At 44.5% G+C, this 22,271-nt stretch overlaps 1 protein-coding gene across 1 annotated transcript in view; it reads left to right on the forward strand.

Moving 5' to 3' along the window:
* BMP7 (bone morphogenetic protein 7) overlaps positions 1-15,231 on the forward strand; it is a 47,740-nt gene extending 32,509 nt beyond the window's left edge. Inside the window, exons 3-7 of the mRNA XM_063350367.1 lie at positions 3,372-3,520; positions 8,252-8,449; positions 10,275-10,351; positions 10,991-11,101; positions 12,406-15,231. Of these exons, the coding sequence (XP_063206437.1) occupies positions 3,372-3,520; positions 8,252-8,449; positions 10,275-10,351; positions 10,991-11,101; positions 12,406-12,555 (685 nt within the window). The 3' untranslated portion in view covers positions 12,556-15,231. The remainder of the gene's footprint in view (positions 1-3,371; positions 3,521-8,251; positions 8,450-10,274; positions 10,352-10,990; positions 11,102-12,405) is intronic.
* The last annotated feature ends 7,040 nt before the right edge of the window (positions 15,232-22,271 follow it).

Here is a 22,271-nt window from a genome sequence, read left to right on the forward strand (position 1 = left end):
ACATTAACATTTCCATGTCCCAGCTTAATTTTCTGTAAAATGAGGATCATGTGCCTTTTCCTATCTCTTGGTCTCGTAGGAGGTTCAGTACAGTTTATCACATGCTCTGAAGTTCTCAAATGAAGGGACTGAATGCAGGGCCAAGGAACCAAAGTGCTTTTCTGCCTCCTGGTTGCAGAGCCATTATTCACATTGCTCCAAGAACGCTCTAAATATGCGTACAGTTGGTAGATAAGGTACCACAGGGCGAGATGTGCACTAGAAACCTTTTCCCTTTGTGCTTAGATCTTTATCTCAAACCTAAACCCCAAACCAGCCACATTAGTTAGACTTAACTAGCACTATCTCATATGACAACTCATTAGAGAGGAGCCCTAGAGCAAATTTTGTTTAAGTCTAACAGAATAACATTCCTTTGCCATGTTTATTATGTCGTGTCCAACAATGATGTCTAAAGGGCTTGCTGTCTATTAGCTAGTGATTTAATGCCGTTTGCCATAAGCCTTTGGAGAGCAGAGCATTTGACTTAAAGGGAGTTGTTCCTTTTAAAAGAACAAGAGGTTTCTTTTCATCGGAACAGGCAACCTCGGGAACCTCTGCTTGCAACACCACTCAGGTTTTGCATCCCATCCCTGGCTGCTGCTGGTGGGCCAGAGTGGAAAGTGCTAATCCAGGAGTGCTTGAACTTCTCCAGAGCATCTGACATGGGGCCTTTTTGGGTCCAAATGTTCCGAGCGTGTGTGGGAAGGACATTTCCCTTTAGTGGGTCCCTTTGATCTCTCACTTTGGGCTTCCCCTCCAGGCCTATTGTTTGCACATTGCTGTAACTACAGGAAAACAAACGCATTATACAATCTCCCAGACTGACTCACCCTGGTACTTGATGCCTCATGTTGTCTGGTTACCCTGATTGCATCATGTCAGCATGGGAAGCTTAAAGGCTGGTTTTTCTGAGTAATAATACTGCAGTTGAGCAGTAGCTAAAAACAAAAAAAAGTTATCATCATTATTGCTATTATCTTCAACCTGCAAACTACAAGGGAGAGAACCCAAGCAAGCCAAGTCGCTATTAACTAAACCTTGTGTGAATCATGAGTTCCAGTCAGGGGCCATGCTTAAATGATGCAGTATGTGAATATAAAAACCCTTTACTTGTGGAAACTTGGACTCAGCCATTGGAACGGGCCAATCCGTACTACTCCCTCGTCCCCAGCTCCTCTGGGATGCGTTTTGTTCAGTGTGTTGTAAACAGGGAAGGGCGGGAGGTGTCCATGCAGCTGCGTCATGCACAGTGGGAACAGGGCCATTGCTTCTGGGTGGGGATGAAACCCCAGGAAATTTGTCCCCCGGTTAGGGTTCAAGCATCTGACATTGCTGGAACTCATGTCTACATGAGTAGGGGAGGGAGGGGGTTATTCGCACTGTTTATTTTCACTTGCCCTAGATGCGCCCAGCAGAGCCGACGGAGCTCCGGAGAGCAGCTCCCAACGCCTGGCTTGGGGCTCTCCATCGCTGCCCCATGGCCCCTTCCTGAGCCACCCGCTTGGGCTGCCCAAACATCTGCCGAAATACTCTCCATTGGATCCCCTGTGCGTTAGCAAGAAAGCATTGGCAAGTTTAATACTGATGGAGGGCTTCTTCCACAAACCAAAACTTTGTTTAAAAGAAAGGAAAACTCCCTCTCCTGTGCCTTCCTCCATAGTAGGAAAATGCTTGGCAAAGGGAGGAATTACAATTGTTACAATCCCACGCCTGCAAAACGTCCCCTGCGAGCGTCAGACCTTGCCTCTTGCTTCTGAATTGAGCTGACACAGAAAGCCACAGCTTTCCCTCAGGCTGCCACACGCAGCACTAATTGCACCCTCAGCAGCGCCGGCTGTATCTACATCCTCGGCGGTGCGGCATCCAGAAGACAGAATCCTCCTCTTACGCACGCCGGGTGACGCGCTCACGTGCTCCGCAGGAAATAATTTCTGAAGTTTAATTTCATGGAAGCCAGCACCGAGCCAGAGGCAGTGACATCCGATAGCTCGCAGAGAAAAGCCATCATCGCTCATACGCCCTGGCCCACAAAGGTTGAAAGGAAAGCTAGATAGTAAAAACAACTCAATAAAACTCCATTTCTGTTTTGAGTCAGCTGTGTAGGAGAAAAGCCTCTAATTTCCTGGTATCTCACAAGGAGAAGAATCACTAAAAGCTACGAGACAAAAGCCTCTATGCTGACGGCACTTCTCAGATTCATTTTTGATCACTTGATATTTTGTGCAAACAAGAGGCACTGTGTAAACTAAGTTAAATATATATATATATATTTGCACTGACAAATCAATAGTGACAAAATTAATAAGGTTGTCTTTAAGCTTTGAGGACATAATTAAAGGGTTTTCCAAGGATATTTCTTCATTCAAAAGGATATAATTACACTTAAACAAGTTATCATGTTTGTGCACTGTTAAGTACAAAACCAGCTCTTGTGGGACTTGTCTAGACACTTCCACCGTGTTTCTTTGTTCTTCTTGTAAAGATGTTTTTTTATAGAGGAACTGCAACACTATCCAATTTTTTCCACTATTTTCATCCAAGTTTTTTATCTCTTTCTTAATTTCTGATAAGAGAAGATTCCTTCCTTTACAGAACTGAGTTTCCTCAAATTTTCATTTTACAGAAATTTGCCAGGAAATGTTTCGTAAATCCAGAGTGATTTCACCCTTTTCAAATGCATGAAATCCTCTCAATTTCTGATCTTTCTCACTTTCTGGTATTAGTTCTTCAACCAGAATAACCCAGCAGCGGCCTTTAAAAAATTCAAGCAACGAATTGAAAGAAAATTGCCACCCAAAGTAATGTAGACCTGTGAGCGTGCAGAAGGTTATTGCCTCGATCAGTTACCTGCAACCTCAGACCGAACAAGTTTAAAAAACCATTACATATGTTAATAAAGGCATACCAGTGTCCCAGCTGACTTGCACCAATGCTACCATTATGCATAAAAGTCAGGAAATTATGTATGGAAAGGGTAATGAGCAGCATTGTCTGCCCAATTACCAAGTTTGCATATGCAAACAATAATTTTGCAAATCTGTGCCTGGCGAGCGTTTTTTCTGGAGTTGCATCAGCAGCTCTAAGGTTAACTGTAACACAGCAAAGTAACCCAAAACCACCTCAACTCTGCTTCAACCCATCCTCCCTTTTTTAGAGAGAAGAAAAGCGCTTCATCTGAAGGTGATTAGAGGGGAAAGCGCGCCAGCCCAGCTCCGGCATAACCTGCCTTTTGCTGACAGGCTGACCAAGTGTGTTCAAACATGTCTGTGAACATCTGTGGACTCCAGTGGAAAGTCTGGGTAACTGGGAATTACGCTTCTTTTTTTCAGGGATTCAGATTTGTTCCTGCTCGACTCTCGAACAATCTGGGCGGCAGAAGAAGGGTGGCTGGTGTTTGACATTACCGCAACCAGTAATCACTGGGTGGTGAATCCCCAACACAATCTTGGCCTGCAGCTCTCCGTGGAAGGCATTGACGGTGAGTGTCAGGCACCAACAGCAAGCAGCGAGTCCCTTTTGGGTATACACTTCCCACCCAGGAGAAGCCTTCAACTTTCAGTACTCTTTCCTTTGAATAGGATTTCTTAAGCATGTTTTTTCCCAAATTTGCTTAAGGTGCAAATAATAGTAATAAAAAAAAATAATCCATAAACGTATTTCAGGTTAAGGATGTACTCAAAGATTGGTAACCTGTCTGCAGTCATTTCAGTAGTAGCCCTGTACACATCCCCGTAAAGGTACGTATATGCTGCTGGCTGATCAGCAGGTAGCGCAGTCCAGTCAAGGAGAAAGGAAGAAACTTTGCTATGTGTGAAAAGATGCAACTGAGTGATGTAGAATGCTGGTGTTAAGTGGTACAAAAGACCTTTCAAATTCAGAAAACAGCTAGGAACCATTTTAATTTCCTTTGTGGCAGCAGAAATGACCAGTAAAGTTATGCTGGTCCGGACTCCAAGGTCTGTAGTGTGCTTATGGTACAAACCTGTGAGGTTTGGGAATGGGTGGGAAGACCTGGCTCTGAAACATCTCCAGAAAGGGTGTGTTTAGAATCAGGCAGGGAATTTTCCTAACCAGGTCTTAACTAAAAAGTCATGCTGCTTTCTCTTAAAGTTAAAATTTGTGATGTTCACTTGGAGACTTGTGCAGGGAAACCAAAGTATCCTGGATCTTCTAGGGGGTTCCCAGGACCTGGGGCCATCTAGAACTGCCTGGCTGCCCCACAGGAAAACTCAAGTAAAACCCAGCCCAAGCCCATTACAAATACTCTGGAGATAGTTCTCTAAGGACGTACTTTCATTCTCATATGCATCTACAAGATCAACTTGCTATTGGTTTTTATGCAACACACTGAATGTTTCCAGTAAGTAGTATTTTGCATAAAGGCTGTGCAAAGCAGTTTTGAAACAGGCAACCTGCGGGGAGTCATTTACAGGAAAGGGAGATTTTACTCGTGAGACACCTGCAGACAGAGAGGTGCACAGGGTTTGTCTTAACCTGCCCTTTCTGAACGATCAGCGAACGCAGAAACCCAAACACAGATACAAAGCAGGAGCTTCACCGTGGAAGTTCCTAGTCCCCACCCCAATGACAGATGACTTTTGCCAGCTCTGTATAAAGATTCAAATTCAACCTGATTTACAAGTTAATCTAAACTCGTAAAGCTAAAACAGTGAGGCGAGTTAACAGCCAGGACAAGCTTAACCCGTTTTCGAGCACTTGTCCTTGTTTTTAGTTTCCAGTTTGCCTCCTAAAGGAAATACTTGGAAATACAGGAGTTGTGTCCACAACCACAGCACAATCGTTCAGTTGTGGTTCACGCATAGAAAAAACATCAAGACCCAGCCCAGAGTCCCCAGAAAAGCTGGAAGTAGGCTTCATCTCTCTAAACACTGCAGATCCTGCAGTATCACGCTCACACTCTTCTACCGATAAAGGCTTCTTATCACTCTGTCCTCCCCCATCCTCACCCAGAGATTTTACAGCAAAAGTCAATCCCGTTTTTCAGCGTTAAGGAGGAAGGCAGCTAATTTATGAATATGTTACAGATTTCAGTGGAGACTTTTCAGGATCCTGCATCCAAGGAAATGCTGGAACATGGCGCACACACACAGTAACTGTCTGCTCTGCTGGAGCAATCAGGAGCGGACCCTTAAAAGCACACAGCCAGATCTGTCACAGAGAGCTTTCAAAGACAGGAGTTCCCAGGTCGAGCGATAAGTGCATTCTCATCCTTGTTCAACTCAATGAAAATTCAGAATCTGGTTTCTTTTTACCCTCCTGAAAAATCTAGCCGAGTCCATAAAGGCTTGAAATCATACACAGAGTGGCTTGCTGCTTTCTCAAAACAGATTAACAAAATACTTTAATCAGCCTGTCATTGAAGTTAGAAAAGCCAACGGCAGTGTTTAAAAAGTAAATACACAGATACAGGAGCTGATTGTCTGCTTGTCTTCTGTAACCAAGTCCCCTGGCAGCACACCTTTGCGCTCACAATTCTCCGCCATACATGTGAGTTTTTCTTTCTGTTTTGAATGGCAAGGACGTGTCCTTCCTTGCTCCCCAAGTCGCATTTTGGATTTAGACCAACTGTGTGCGCTAACAAGAAAGCTGCTTTTACACCTGGACTTCATATGAAAATCACATGCTGCAAACACAGCAGGATTTTGACGCAACACTATATCCTTGGGCAACCCCCAGAGCTTTAAGTGAATTAGGGAAAAAAAAAAAAAAAAAAAAATCTTTCTTCGTATCTGTCATGACAAATAGAGATCCGTAACCATGAAGGCAATAGTCTTATTTAAAAAAAAATTCTGACATCATGAGTACTGTCCACATGGAATTATACAACAGAAATTAACTGATCTTTGTACTTCTTTCTGATCTTGCCAAATAAGTCTATCAACGTGTATGACTAGGGTGGAATCAAAGGGTATCTGTGTGCTCTTAGAAAATGGGGATCAGCTCAAGCAGCAAGCAAAAGGAACGTTCGAGTGACTCAGTAGCCTCAGCGAGCTCAGCCCGGCACCCGCACTCGCGAAGAGCAGCTGCCCACTTCGGTTTACCGAGTTTAATACTAAAGATCCTATTTTTGACAGTATTAAAAAAGCAGGTTCATAAAAGCAGAGAAAGCCGTGCCCTCTGCTTTGAGAGCACAGCTTTAATTCTTTTGGGAGAAGTTTATCATTGTCTAATGGGGACTACACATGTGTCCTCGTGTTTATCCTTGCTTTCTGGATGCACAGGAAAGGTAGAAAGTGGATTTTCCCCATCTTCATTAAAAAGAAGTATGCTACTTTACACACAGGGCATTGCATGCCTTTTTTCCCCCCTAAGGAAACATTGCCACCATTCTGGGCTTGAACACGACATGTTGGTGTAAAACGAGGAATTCCTTGGTGAAATGCTACGTATTGCTGCACCAGCACAAACCCGTTAACCGTGCGTGTGAAGCTGGGTCCCCTCACTGCACATGGCTGACCTACTCTCTAGAGACGTGGTAGAGGTAAAATAATTTGCACCGGACAAACCACAGCCATAGATGTCCCTGCTAGTTTAAACTGCTTTGGGAAGCAGAAAGGTTTCTTTGAAGGGGCAGGAAAAGCCGTAGGAGTAGTGTTCAGTGAGCTCCAACTCCTGCAGCTGAGCTTGTTTTCAGGAAATAAGGCTTCGATCTGGCAAAGCCTGAGCACAAGTGGAACTACTTATATATTTAGCATTAGCTACTTGCTTAAGCACTTTGTGGGCTCAGCCTCAAATGTTAAAAATGAAAACTGTTTGGACAAGTTTCTGGGAAGGAGCTTAAGCAGAAGGTGAAGGAGCTGTTGATGTGTGGGCTCCTCCGTGGACGGCGTGCCACGGGAGCCGGCCACGCCGGGCAGCGCCGCTGCTGCCGCGCTCCCATTGAAACGCCCCTTCAGCCCGTCCCCTCCGCAGATCCCGGGTGCTGCAGCATGGGAATTACTCACCGAGCTGCACACTTTTGGACAAGTAGAGAGCGGACTCCAGCCTGGGCCAGTCCGTCCTTGGCCTTGAGCTTTGACCACGGCCCCCTTTTTTCTGGGTCTGTCGCATGTCTTTTCTTTCGGCCACGTGCAAGAGCTAAGATGGAAGCAATCCTATAAAGCAAATTTATGAGCCTCGGCATTTACTTTGCTCATCTTAAACACAGCAGTTATAGAACATTACCTAGAAATACTTCAGGTTAGCAGCTTCTTTTCACACGGCAGTCAGAAACTAGCAAGATAAGGACATTTTTGTCAGCGGACGGCAGAGCCCCTCGCCTGCTCTCCCCGGCCAGCTGCCCCTCAGGGCTGCTTCCCTAGGAAAGCGTCAGCCGTCCTTTGGCGTATTTGCTTTGCTGCTGACAAGGCCCAGCTCTGTTGTTAGCAAAAGGATCACGAAAGCCATTAACATAACTGACTTAGCAGCAGTACTCAGGAGCTTGGAATGGAATAATCCTGGATATCACCTCGGCATGTCACAGCAGCACCCAGGCGTCCTTCAGGGGCAACAGGGAGAAATGTTAAATTTCCCACTGCCACCCTCTCCTTGCATCTTTTGTGAATAATCGATTTAATTCTACAGAGAAGCCACCTAATCATCTTTTACCAAAAACCCGTTTATTTTAAAAGCCCAGGATGAAGGAAGCATGAACGGGAATCAACAGTTTTGCAACAACGTGAGCGGGTACAGCAGCGCTGAGATACTGCAATAACCAAAATGTCTCTAAACATCTGAACTATTTATTTCTCTCAGCTACAGTGTATCTGGAATTCTGTCAGCATTTCATACAAAGCATTTTTATTTTAAGTTAATAACCTTCCAGTGGGAATTTAGTGTTCCTATGGGCTAAGTTTTATGGTTTCTTTTATAGGATCACTTCAAATTATAGGTTGGTGAACTTAAAGAAACCCCTCTAAAGAATGCAGGAAAAGTTAATGCTAAGCGGATTTAGGGTAAAATAATTATATGTAGGACTATTTTATGTAACTTTTACACGCAGATATAAAATGAAGTTAGCTGGGCTGGGCTGCTCTTGTCAGAAGCAGCTTTGCCGATTAAGTCCAGGCCCTTGGCGGATCGACGCATACGGATGTGCCTAGGAATCACCCTTCCCAGCCAGCCGGCAGCTCTCCTCCTTATCCTTACTATGTCTGCTGCAAAGGAAGAGTTACTGCTGTCCCTCTTATCAGTCCCTTCTGTCATTAAGGGCAAAGCATCAATCCCAAACTGGCGGGTCTCATCGGAAGGCACGGGCCACAGAACAAGCAGCCGTTCACGGTAGCCTTCTTCAAAGCCACCGAGGTCCATCTCCGCAGCATTCGCTCCACGGGAGGGAAGCAAAGGAGCCAGAATCGATCAAAAACACCAAAGAACCAGGAAGCTTTCCGGGTGTCGAACATTGCAGGTACAGCCTGGGTCTCTGGGTCCGTATTTCTGGGTGTGGGATAATGGTTTGCTGGACTTGACACTGGATGGGAATGGTTTCTCCCATACTCAGCCTGATTGCTGTGTCTTTGGTCTACCGCTAGCATTCTCTTGCTGGTTTGAAACTACTTGGGATTAAGGATTGTTAAAAAAAAAAATTAGAAAAATAATGTTTCTTTGAAACAATGTTTAATTGAGGGATTTCTTAATCCGATATTAAAAAAAAAGCCATCTAACCAGAAAATCTCCTTTTCTCCCAGATGAAATAAATTCTCATTTTGAAATGTAAGATAATTACATTAAACCAATGAGTAAGTTATCGAAACAATAATATATTTCAGTGGATCTGAATCAAAATACTGTAGATTATCAGAGTTTGCGATTTTAAATTTAGCCCCCAAAAAGTTTAGTAGTCCCAAAAGTTTTGCATGGAAGAGGAAAACCCATTTGTTGCTGAGGATAACCGCAGCTATTCTGGGGGGAGCTGCGCTTCCTAATATGGAAGAAAATTCCATCAGGCATTTGAAATAGAAACGTGGCTTAATTACGAGATACCTCAGAATAACGGGGCCTTGGTGACCTTCCCAGCAGGAACCGCAGCGCGGGGCCAGCTCTGCCAAGGGCAGTGGCAAATTCCAGCTCCGTTTTCTGCAAGCGCTCACTGAATGGGAGGAGAGCTTGCAAGGGGTGGAAGGAAAAGGACGACGTAGGGCACAACATCGTCTTACACAACTCACCTTCGCCTTGGGTTGCTCGGGGTTACCTACAAGGCTATAGGAGAGCTCTCTCCCATCGGTTTTGTTGCAGCTTCCCAATATTTAATCATGTCATTCCTGTCTGAGGACTAATGATGATTTTCTGCAGCACTGGCAACAGATGTGTTTCTCTGACCTGCCCGCATATGTGTATTTCCATACTTCTCACCCAAATTCCTGGAGTTTCTTAAAATGGTTTTCCATGGCTCATGTTTCCGAGCTCTGGGTTTTGCAGTTCTGTAAACGTAGATGGTCTGCACTTTAAGTGTGCATTTTTATGATTTATTTCATATATCAATTCAATAGCGGACAAGAGAATTTCTTACTTCTGTGAGTAGGTTAGAAAAGTCCCTGTAACCAGTATCCGCTTCCAGCTTGGGGACCCCATGTTGAGCTAGTTACCATCAAAAAGAGTTGAAAAAATATTTTTCCGGTACTTCTGCTTGGGTCTCCAGTTCAGGCTGTATGACCAGGATGCACACAACTTTAAAACTGCACTGATAGCTTACAATTGTCCACACCTACGGTTCAGACCCGTGTTTGTTCTTTGGCTTCAGCATCGTCACCCATTTCAAGAAGTCTGTAATCTGGACCCAGCTGCACTGGACAGAACAGATTCTACATTATCTTCATGTCAAACATTGCCTTTCTAGGCCTGAAGGTGCAACTATCACCAGTAACGCAGGTGATTCAAAGACAGTTAGAAATTTAGAAAATAGGTAAATGGTGCCTTTCCCTATCAGTCCTTTCACAGGTCCTCATTTGCTAGAGTAGGCAATAATCAGAGATCTGCTTTTTACTAATATGAGGTCAGAGGAAGCCCAGAAAAAGAAAAAAAAAAAAAACAAAAAAAAGGAAAAAAAAGCTATTTTCCCAGGCCTTTTTTGGATTTGCACAAAAGGCCAGAGAGGCTTTTCATATGTAAACCTTTTTCAAACTCAGCCATTATTCTATGACTAAAATTGAAAATGTTTTAAAAAATAATAATAAAAAAAAAGCCACAAGTGCAACAGGTGAGCCCAGCCTGACGCACCCCCTTTCCCCGCGCAGAGAACAGCAGCAGCGACCAGCGACAAGCCTGCAAGAAGCACGAGCTCTACGTCAGCTTCAGGGACCTGGGGTGGCAGGTAAGGGCTGTGCGTGGCCGGGCGGTGGGCTGGGGCGCCTTTGCACATCACTTATTGAGCAGCAACAGTAAGAACAAGCTAACAACCGGATTATTTTTTTTTTATCCCGGGGTCGGGGGGGAAGTATATTGCCTTTAGCATGGTAAAGGAGCACTTCTGCAAAGTTAGGGTATCCAAATATTTAGCGTGAGACTGGCGAGAAACTCAACATTAGTTGGGTCCTTCTGAGAAACTGTGGTCCCCTGACTTCCCTCTGGCAGCGCACGCGGCTCTCCGTTTTCATCATTTCTTTTAGACCCAGTTAAAGACGTTTTTGTTTCTGGAAGCTCGTACCTGCATTGCAGCAGCGGGTGAAGTGATCCTTGTGGGCTGCCAGGCAGATGCTGCTGAATGGATAAACGAAACGCAGCTACACTATGGGCATGTTTGCCAAGTGGGATATGTCCCTCCGGGAAAAACAGCCGCTTAAGAGGTGCCTAAGTTAGCATTTAAAAAGCCAGAGTACCAGATTTGTGTGTTGCAGACTACTGTAACTGTATGCAGACGTATGAATTGATAGATTTATGTGCTGTTCTGCTTTGTTTCACTGTACTATATTTCTGTCTTTCTCCACAATCTAACATCTTCAATTTAATGAAGGACTGGATCATCGCTCCGGAGGGCTATGCTGCCTATTACTGTGAAGGAGAATGTGCTTTCCCGTTGAATTCATACATGAACGCTACAAACCATGCCATTGTACAGACACTGGTAGGTGCACCGTAGCTCCTAGTAGAGGGTTATTTCCGATAGGTGCTACTCAGAAATAAGTTTCTACACAAAAAACGTCTCTAAGCTAACAAGAGAAGGAAGGTCTGCATTAGCTCATTAAGACGCCTGCAGCATCTGGCTAAACATGTCTAGCCAAGTGGCCTGAATTAATAGTTGGCTGAGAATTACCCTGCCTTTGCTGCAAGCATTGACATGCTCTCTGTAGTTTCAAAGGGCCCTATGATAGACATCTTAATGGCGGTACAGTCCCACCGCACGGGAAGGAAAGAGCAGGATGTGAGACCCACTGTCAGCATCTCTTGGGAAAAACTCTGTACGGATCCGCCCGCAGCGGATTTGGGGACAGACTGAGGAAGGGATCAGTGAATCTCAAAATGACACAGCCCAGCTGCTCTGGGGGTGTACTTACGTTATGAAATTGTGCAAAGATGTCCAGATGGGAGCCCCAGGCTGGCATGTCCTCATGGCATAGTGCCCGTGCTCAGGGGGACTGTTGCCCCGGGACCACCCGGCCCCAGCGGTGTCACCAAAGCCAACGCACCCCAGCTCTTGGCATAGGCCAAAAGACACGCAGGTCCCCAGTACCCCGGCTGTGCAGCATCCCCGGCTGACCTGCCCGGACACCCTCCCCTCCCCAGCTCAGGTTCAGCTCAACAGCCCCGGCCCCCCGCACACATCGGCAGGGCACGAGGAGGCTCACACCGCCTCTTCATCTACATCCCGTGTCCTGGGCACATCTAAGGACACCGTTGCGAAAAGTATTAAGGAAACCAGAAGCATCTGTGTTTCCAAGGGAAGAAATATCTGGGTGTTTTTCTCCTGGTAGATTGCTTTTTATTTGCCTTTTTGCCCCCCACTTCTCCTCAGAGGTCCCGCAGCAGGGAGCAAAGGGGACCTGGAGCCGTTGGCCCCAGCTGGGTTTCGGTGCTGCCAGGCACAGGGATGGGGGCCCTGGTGGGGTTTCTCACAAAACCTCGCCCACACGTCCCACAGAGTTTATCGTAAGTGGTACGCTTCTGCAGAGCGCCGACTGCTCTGACAAATGGGGATTTTTCTAATGAGAACCTGCCTCACTGAAAGATTTCCAACGAGATCTGACTTGGGTGCGTGCATCAGCCTCCGTACGCGCAGGGGACATCTCGAGACATTTGTACACAAAGCCAGGTGTTCAAAACATGTCTGAGTGGCTGTATGGGACAGACAGAAGGTTGCCCGGGAAATAAAAATATGGGGGAAGAAAGGGGAAGAGTAAATCTTAACAGGCGTCTGCTTTCATTCCCCAGGTTCACTTTATAAACCCAGAGACTGTGCCGAAACCCTGCTGCGCTCCTACGCAACTCAATGCCATCTCAGTGCTCTATTTTGATGACAGCTCCAACGTTATCTTAAAAAAATACAGGAACATGGTGGTACGAGCATGTGGCTGTCATTAGATTGGTAGGAAAGACACAAAAAAAAAAAAAAAAAAAGAGAAGTTATTTGTAAAGAGTGGTTTTGTAGGGCTATGTGGGGGAGGGGAAAAGGTTAGCACTCCAGCAATGGGTTTAAAAAAAATCCCAAACGGTTTTTAGGACCGGGCTTCTGAAAGTTCAGACAATGGAACAGTTTCTGGATCTAAGTGGCATTTGAACACATTTTGTTTTCGTTTATTACAGACAATGAGCTTGTAAACTGAAACAAGCCAGAGAAACCATGTAAAACCAAATCTGCCTACAAAATTGGCTCCTACAATACATACTTTTGCAAATGAGTCTTTCTGAAGATTGCAAACTCACTAGTGTTGATTGTGAGTTAAAAAATAATAATCTATCCAAGGTGAGAATGTGCTGTGACTAATAAGCATGTGTAGTTCCTGTAATACAGTTTGCAATAAAATAAGTAAAGAAAATATACCTGGAGTGAACAGGTATTTTGTTAAAGAATTATTACCTCCATCCCTCCGTTTGCTTCAATTTCATAAGCAAAAGCAAAGATCAAGTATGTGCAACTTCTAAACTACAGTAGCAAAAGCTGTATCTGGATTGACGCAAGTTCAAAGGACAGATTAGTCTAAGGGAAGAAAAAAAAAAAAAGAATTTTCTAATTGGCAAGCAAAAGAACTGAAGAAAATACTTCCAAAGAGCAAGACTTTTTGGGTATACTTTTTTTTGTCAACAGGGAAAGAAATTTCCTCTAGCAACCAGTAAGAATTTGAATTTGCTATGAACTTGAAACAAGAAAGCAGCAGAACGTTAAGAAACAGGGATTAAACCTAAGCAGCTATGGAGTTGTGAAAGCCAGCTAAAGATCCTGCTCGGAAGATGTCCACTGACTTCACCGACAGAACAAGCTCCAACGCTTTTGCAAACTCGCGGAGGCTCAAGCGCAGAAGGTGCTGTAAGCTGGGACGCACACCCAGCACCACACGGCTCAGCTAGAAACAAGCTAGGAAGCCTTACTTCCCAGAGTCAGCGTTTACGATAAAAGCCGTGCTCTGTTATTGGCTTCGCCTTTTAAAAAAAATAAAAATAAAAAAAAAGTAATTCCCTTTCAAGAGCCACAGCAACAAGCTGGAACCAGGAGCAAGAAAACGTCCCCTGAAGGCTTCTCTTTTCCCTTCTTTTAAAGTCACAGGTTACACAAACATCACGCTTATGTAATTAAAACTCAATTAAAGTTGTTGTGAATAAGAATACAAAGTAGCAGTAACCAATCACAAACTGATTGCACACTTCGGCATACCTTGCCATTAACAAAAGTAGGATTGGCAGAACTTTCACCAGGGAGATAAAAAAAAAAAAAAAAAAAGAAAATTGTGCCCAGTAAAACACCAGGTCCTCAGCACACCCAGCTCTAAATCTCCAAACTTCAAAGCCCTAAACCTCCAACAGCTGGGTGCAGAACATAATGGATCCCTGGAGATGGATCTCTGCACAGCGAGCGGACAGGGCGATGCGGATGCAGCGGGAACTTGGCTCCATGTCTTGCCTTAGAGGAGAGTTAGAGAAAGAAGATAAATGAACACAACCACCCCATTCTGGAAATCAGTCACTGCTCTTCTTCCTTTAAGTCACAGATCAAATCCAGACCAGATGCCTCGCTTTAAAAAGAATAAGCGGAGAAAGAAAAAAAAATATATTATGAAATAAATTGGAAACTTGTTTCTGATGGTCGAATTCTAATCTCATTTAAGTCAATTGGTGTTTTCCCAGTAGCAGGATTAGGCTCATGGGAAAGTGCCAGTCCCTCCATGGCATCGACAGGCGCTGGACCGCCGCCTGGGTGAGCGGTTGCCACATTGCCCCTTGTGCCCGGCTTCCAACCCAGGTGACCCAAACACCTGCAGGACCAGCCTGGCCGCGGCACCCACGCTCCGCGGGCACGACTCCAGCAAACTTGCTAACTGCCCCACGGCGAGACCCTGACCGCACAGTTACAGACAGCCCAACGGCAGGACGACACCTGAAGCCAAAAGACCATCAGTCCCCGGAGCCTGCAGAGACTGTCTACGACAAACGGCCAAAACCGCCCTCAGTGCGTCTCTTACCTAGAGCGAGGCGTTGAAGTCACACAGGTTGGAGGCGTCTTTTGACCTCGTACACGTATATACAGCAGTGCTTCAGTAAACCTCCTAAGGGAAGTGAAGGTGCTGCCTAGAAAGTTAAAAGCTAATCATGCCTAAACTTCCACTATTTAGTAGTCAAGGATTAGTTTTTTCTTGCGGGTGTTTCAGTGTTGGTGGTCACTGCGGTGGTGTATTGCATTTTTAACTTGGACCACAGTATCTTGCTGTATAGGATTCATATATTAAATATTATGTGGGGATTGTTTCTGTTTTGTTTTAGTTGGGTTTTTTTTTAGACATACTAACAGGATTTCTGTTGCTAGGCTCAACATCAGCTTCACTGTTTGTACATTTTTTATGTAAATAGTTGTCACAAGTGGAAGAATTATTTATTTCCATCTCTGAATTCCTTTTCAATCACATCCAGGAAAAATGATTCTCGGTTCCTAAACACATTTGTTTCCTTATTTAAGATGATATTTATTAACAGTTGGCAAAAACGCATACATGTTTCTGGTTCTTTTCATAGAGCAGTTGTCAGAAGCCTTTTGTACAAACTAGTAAAATAAATCATTGCATCTTTACAAAAGATATCCCAACAACATTGTGTATCTGTGTGGTTATTCTCCCTATATTCGAAGAACCTTTTTGGCCGGGCAATGCTTTATCTTGAGCCTCTGTTTTCCTGTAGATCAGTCTCTGTGTACGGGCAAAATCAGCACACGGCGCTATTTGCTGCGACTCCTTCAGTCCAAATACAACAGAGAGGGAAGAATAAAAAAAAAAAATGAATATGTTTTGCAGACTGCACTGCAGAAATCCATGATTGAATTATAGTGCAGCTGTCAGCAGCTGTTTCAAAGAAGCAGGGGGTAAATTAGTTCTGTTTACTGCTAACATAGTTCAGAGATTTAGTCATCCCAATAAAATTATAGAGGCACAAGAAAGGAAAAAAGGAACTCCAAAAGAACATCGGCCAAGAAGCTGACATTTTCTAATTTAGATTGTTTTAGCATATTTCAGAGATGCTGCTGGCATGAGGTTTCCTACTGTGGATACCACACCGCATTGCTATGGAGGCAGCTGGAAAAAAAAAAATGGTCTAAATCCCTGTATTAACTAAACCTTGTATCTTCAGGGCATAACAGCAATTTGGGGGTTCTTGTTTACTTTTAACTGCGAGCAGAGTTGTGCCAGTTTATGTAGATGCATTTGCTGATCCAGAGGCTTAAATCATCGGCTTTTTGCAGTTAAACTATCATCTTTCACAAGCAATTAGAAATTCATAAGTAAATTTGCTTCGTTCACTGATCTGAAGTCCAGCAAAGCATCAGTGGAAAGACCTTTATTGTCCTAAACTGATGCTTACTTGGTTTTTGTATGCCTAGACTAATTTTAGGAGGATCCTCTGGTATTTCTCATTATGGTCCTGATGGTCTGCATTTGGACCCAGTGTAAGTCAGAGGTTTTTCCAGCAAGGGGAGGGGGGAAAAAAAAAAAAAAAAAATCAACAAAAAAAAAAGGAAATAAACCAAGGAAAATAATCCCGGTTTACAGTGCCAGTCTTGCAGCCAACAGAAGCTTTACCACTAACTTCAACACGTCTAAGCCTTATATCATGAAATATCGGTTGGTTTCCAGCTCTGCCACAAACACAACTTGCTGGATGTGCTTCGTAGCAGCTTTCCCAGCCTGGCAGCCAAAACTCCGTTCCCGAGCTGGTTGCAGCTCCCTTCGGTCCACAGAGCTACTGTGGCTTTGTCTCCTCATCTGCTGCTCTGGAAGAAGAACTCTTGACATGAATACGTACGCTGCCATGAACTGGCAAGGCCATAAAACTAGTGAACCAGCTTCAAACCGGCTAGATTTATCTGAGTAATGACATTTTAAAGCACATCATTTGAAACATTTTATAGATCAGTTATTTTAACTTCCTTTCAGGCCAGACTTTGAGGATGTTGTGTTTGCTTAATTGAGCTGTTTTAGATCTGTTTCAGTACTGACAGTAGGATCCTTTTGTCCCTATGCAGGAAACTGCCGCCGTTGCTGCCAACGCTCATATAATAAAAGATAATGATTTAAGTAAGCCTTAGTGTAATTTTAAGATTTCTGATTTTTATGGAAGTGTCAGCTGTAAAAAGCCGAAAGCCAGGGAGGGAGAGCAGAGCTCGCACAAGCGCAGCTCAGCGGCGTTGCCAAGGACCGCGGGATTTCCTCGGCTGCTCTATTCAATCCTTTCAGCTCTGCCTGCAACGGGAACTGGCGCTTTCTGGATAAATAACACCAAAAAGACTCATCTTTTGAGTTCAGAATTTGCATCCTCTATGTTTCCATCCAAATACCCTGCTTGCTGACTTCCATTGCTGCCACAAACACATTATTCTCTGTATTCAGCCGTTCCTTTGGAGAGAAATTCTGCCCAATTAAGCTAAAAGGAGCCCGTTTGAAGTTTTTATTTATCAGGTAATGATTGACAAGACCTTGAGGCAAAAACTAGGAGCGCTTTATACTACAGTCATTCATTACCCAAGTACAAAAGCAACACAAATGGGTTATTATGGCCACTTTGAGTTACTCTGTTTTAAATAAAAATATCTATTCCCTTTTTCTGTTTAATGCAGTAGAATTTGTATTCCTAAGCCAGTAGCTAAGAAAGATCAGAAGTTTTGGATAGCAGACATTTAATGCACCGATTCCTTTCCTAGCGTGCACACTAGGGCCTGTTGGCTGACCAGGCAGTGGGAGCAGACTTTTTAACATTTTGACAGTTATTTTGATACGGTGAGGTTTGCCACTCTGGGACAAATCTGCTGTTTTCTCCAATTAATAGAATCCCGATGTTTGAATTAATTCCATAAATGAAGACAGCACAGTCTTTAGACAGCTTCAGTTTGGTTTTATATTTAAAAGGAAAAAAAGGGTAAGTCATAGTCAGATTCATCAACTTCATGTATTATTTTTTTTTTTTTCCATCAGGGAAAAGTACTGGGGAAACCAGGGGAGAGAGAGGGGGCTACAGCCTCCGTCCCACAAACCCTTCGGAAGGTAGCTTTGCGTTTGACTAATTTCTGCAGGCATGGTTAAGCCTTTAACCGTTTGCAGGATAAGGCTCGACATGGGGCTGCTTGAATTAACCTCAGCCTCAAAGAATTGGCTTGCTTGTCTGCAATAAAACCCAATCCCAGGCCAGTCAGCAGTAATTTGGGGAATGGAGCATTTGTGTCTGGAATTGGGAGGGGGCGAGTGGCTGTATTCACTGCCATGTCCATGGGCTTGCCTGTAATTAAAAACATGCACTTACCCCTTCTGAAGGGGAAGCTGAAGTGACTCCCGAGTTAGCGGCTCTGTGCTGCTGATAGCTTTGGGCTAACGGTCTTATTTTCAGCAGCTCTTAAGAAAAACAGGGGGATGCCAGGACTTCAGCAGATCTGTTGTGCTTTAGCATGGCAGCACCTGTAGCTCAAGCCCGGAACTTCAGGTTTAGGCTAAATTTCCAAAGCAGCACATAGAGGTGCGGGATGTCGCTGTAGTTGTGGGGTACAAGAAGCCCCACAGAGGCACCGGGAGCTTTTCAACCTGGCTCCCCACCTTCCCCTCCCTTGCATGATCTCTCTGCCAAGGTCTAGAGCAGGCAACGGCCCCGCTAGTGGCCAGACACTAATGGTGACACCAGCAAGGTGACCTTTGGCTTGGCTAATGAAGGCAAACTGTTGCAGGCTGCTGGATTTATTCCTGTGTTATTTGTTGCTGCTGTGTCAGGTGCTTCATATAAAATATGTGGAAGCAGAGACGTTCAGTATCTGGATTCGGTTATGAAGGGTCAGAGCTCAAAGGTATCATTTCTCAGGTCCCAACGATTTAAGCCATTTTGTTCAGCGTTTATAACAAGCTGTAGACAAGAGCAGAGAGGTCGATGGCTCTACATCTGTCTGCCTTGGGCAGAAGTACTAGCCTGCCTCTTCCAAAAAAAAAGATATTTGGGCAATTGTTTAATGAGAACAAATTCCTCATTTTAGCTTCTGTCTTTGACTATATACTAAGCATACAAGAAAGGAGCACAAACCAACATACTCAGCTGATCCCGAACCGACATACGAACAGTTTTCTTTCTGATCTGTTTACTAATTTCTCACAGTGATCTACTGCCGCTACTGACCTATATTTGGCTCCTGAAGCTAGAATCTATCCCTTAAATCCACTGAATTGAGTTGTTGTTCTTTGACAGGGAATGACCTGGCTGGACTGCAGTTTTAGGACTTGGTTAATTACTCCAAGGACGTATGTCACAAAACCTCAGGGCTAAGTTTTGGAATGGACAACAAGTAGAGGCAGGGCCAGGCATGTGCAAGAAGAAAGTATGCAGCTACTCACTTTGCAACTGCACAACTGGGTGTTGAAATCCATCTTGCAGGGTTCCCCTGGAAACCCAGCCAGTGGTTTTGGGGAGAAGGAATGTGATGCTAAAAGAGGTTGGGCCACCATCAACTTGGAGCAACTTTAACGAAGAGATCTTTTTTCCTAACAGCAAGGCAGACTTTTTTTTTTTTTCCTTTTTTAAATTAGAGAAATGCACAAGTGATTCCAAGTTCAGCCCATCAGTTGTTTTGGTTTCACATGACTACTGAGAAATCAACTGTAAAAGCTGGTGCAGTTATATACACACATACCATGCACAGAACGTGAACTATAAATACTGGCAGGGAGTCTGGTTTAAGAAGCTGCAGTTAACGTTGTGTCAGAACAGCCCTTAGAACCCCCATTTCCAGAGATTTATATTGCTGGGGGTGGGGAGGGAATAAATCCGATTTTGCTGGAACATTGCCTACAACTTCTCAGCCATAAAGCCTTTATTTATGGCTGTTACACAGCATGAAGGATTCAATTTGTCCTTTGTTATGAATTCAGTGGATCATGTAACTGTTTATTTCCAGATATTTTTAAAGAGTTGGTATTTTTGGTTTGCAGGAAAAAACAAAGCTCTTCGTAGTCCATACTAGTGGAGATGCACTTCGACCATACTTGATTGGGACCACACTGTACTGTCTCCAAGTCCTGCAATTTCTTCTGCCGGGTCCAAAGAAAAGGATGAGACAAGGTAGTAAAGGACTTCCATGAGTCCGGTGTGCTTGGAGATGAAGTCTAGGCTCTAGGTTGAGGTATCCCTCACCCCAGCCTTCACCACCTCAGTCATGATCTTGCAGCCATTTCAATCTCTAGTCAGGAATGGCAGCCAGCTTCCTCCGAGAGCTGCTGGAGGGACTTCTGCTCAGAAGCTGCTCCAGCTTCACAGGAGTAAGTGGAAAAGCATAAACAACTGAAGGCACAAACTGTATCAGCTCTTCCCAGCTTTGAGAGATTTCCTGCTTCTAGTAGCAGCTGAGAACAAGATGCTCAATAAAAAAGAAAATCTCACAACCAGAGAGAGACATGTGTCTTCAGTGACACACTGCACTTTGCAGCCCAATTCCTCTGCAGTGGCAATGTGGAGCTGCAGTGACTATCCTATTAATTATCACTTGCAAAGCACTCTCTCTTCAAAGCATTTTTATTGGTATTAGTTAAAAAGGAAGAAGATTATATTTTGCATTCATTTATTTCATGTTTCTCATCTGGCTCAAGAACAAGTCTTGGGAAACCTGTTGTTTGGGCAAGAGGTAACAGTCTCAAGTTAAAAGAGACAGAGGCTCCTTCCTGGGAGATGTGGGAGACTGACAGCAAATTAAGCCCGCAGGTCAAATATTATGTTCTCCAGATGGGAGTGACAGTCTTTGAGGAAGCAGATCTGGTTTTCTGCTGCAGCACCTCTCAGTAAATGAAAAGAAAAACATCTCTGCCAACACTGCAGGATACTGGAGTTGCTTTTCCTTCATTTCCAGACCATGTGTCAGACATACTCTGATGTCTCCTCAGATGTGTCCTCCTTCCCTTCATGAAAAGAGGTAGAAGACCAGGGAATTATCAAGCCCGTGATTCGCCTATCTCCTCTTGAAAGACGCACAGCAAATGGAGAGCTGGAACAGATCATGAAGATTGTCATCACCTAGGTCAGTCCCCGGCTGACCAATCAAGCACAGGAACCATACTCAGTCTGTAAGAGCACGGCACAGATATTCCGTGGCCCCTTGCTGCACTGCAAGCAAGACACAACATCCCTCTTCTGCTGGGACATTAGGACAAATTAAAAACCTGTAGTACAAACTACCAGAGAACTGTGTAAGCGACAGGCTTTCAAGAGACCTGGGATGCTGACGTCCCTACAGAGGGGCACTTACTAGACAAGGACATGAGCATAGCACCCTGCATCTAGTGGCAGAGTGGGCCCCCCATTTACTCTGGAGGCAACTGTTTTTCAAGTAGAGATCTGAGGCTGAAGGTAATACTTCCTATGTCTCATTAGCAAAGCAAGCATTAATGAGCTTTGCTGTTCCTGATGCTTCTTGATGGCAGCAGGGTACAGTTGTCTCACTGGTGGGGAAAGCAGTAAACTTGACCACGGGCTCCCCAGCCTCTAAGACCCTTAATAAAACTGTGACGACGTCAAGGATCACACTGTTAGAGAATGAGTCTCGCAATGTTGTTTAGAAGATACGGGATCTCTGATGGCACGGGGGTCCACTGGACACAAACAAGGAAGGAGCCATCCAAGACAGGTCGACAGGGAGCCACTGATGGTACTGGATGGTTGCGGAGAGGAGGACCCCACACCGGGGAGGCAGGCACAGATGGTTCTTTTAGTACTTGCAAATGAGCTAGCTCCAACCATTCCAATGCTTATTTTCCAGCACTAATTTCAAGCCATCTTCCTGAACTGCCTGATTTTTTCCAGCTCTTAGCCTATTTTGGCAAGTCCTCACCACTGCTGTGCTTTGGATACCCTCACGGCCATCTATGTATATGTTTACATGTTTCTAATACATACTTGTGTGTACATACAAATAAGAAAAGCAAGGTAATTTGACTACTGCCCTAAGAACTTAGGAGTTGAACCCCCATCTAGGTTTGGAAGAGGACCTCAAAACCTACAGTAGCTTCAAGCAAAGCCTGGAAGGTAGCCAGGGGCAGGGGGGAAGGGAAGGAATAAGCACACTGTCTTGTGCCAGACAACAGATTTCCATGGATCAAATTGATTATTTCTGCTGATGGGGCTAACCTCAAGTTACACCCTCATGGAGAAAGGTCTAACATACCCAACAGCTCTTTTGTTATGTCTCCAAAACACCTTCCACAGCATTTCCTTGCCTACGCACACAGGTACACAATCAGAAGCAATTTGGGCCTGCTGCCACCTGGGCTTCGATGGGTCTGTTAACTCTGGTCTCTGGTTCTAGAGCCAGGTGAGAGCAATATTTCATTTGCTTTAGCTTTCAGATCTCTGGAAAGTGGCAGAAACAACCCTATACATAGGTTACCACAAAACCAGAATCTCTATTTACATAGAGGTTCTGAATTCAGCTAGATTTCAGTGAAATTTTATTGCTTTACAGGAAACACATGGCCTCCCATGCACACTATGGACACAAACACATCCTAGACACGATGTGCTGTGTGTCCAACAGCTCTTTCCTGCAATCTTCCATGTCCTCCATGGTCACAGAGTATCAGAGA

The sequence above is a fragment of the Chroicocephalus ridibundus genome, chromosome 12, assembly GCF_963924245.1.
Source record: "Chroicocephalus ridibundus chromosome 12, bChrRid1.1, whole genome shotgun sequence".
In the NCBI taxonomy this organism is placed as follows: Eukaryota; Metazoa; Chordata; class Aves; order Charadriiformes; family Laridae; genus Chroicocephalus; species Chroicocephalus ridibundus.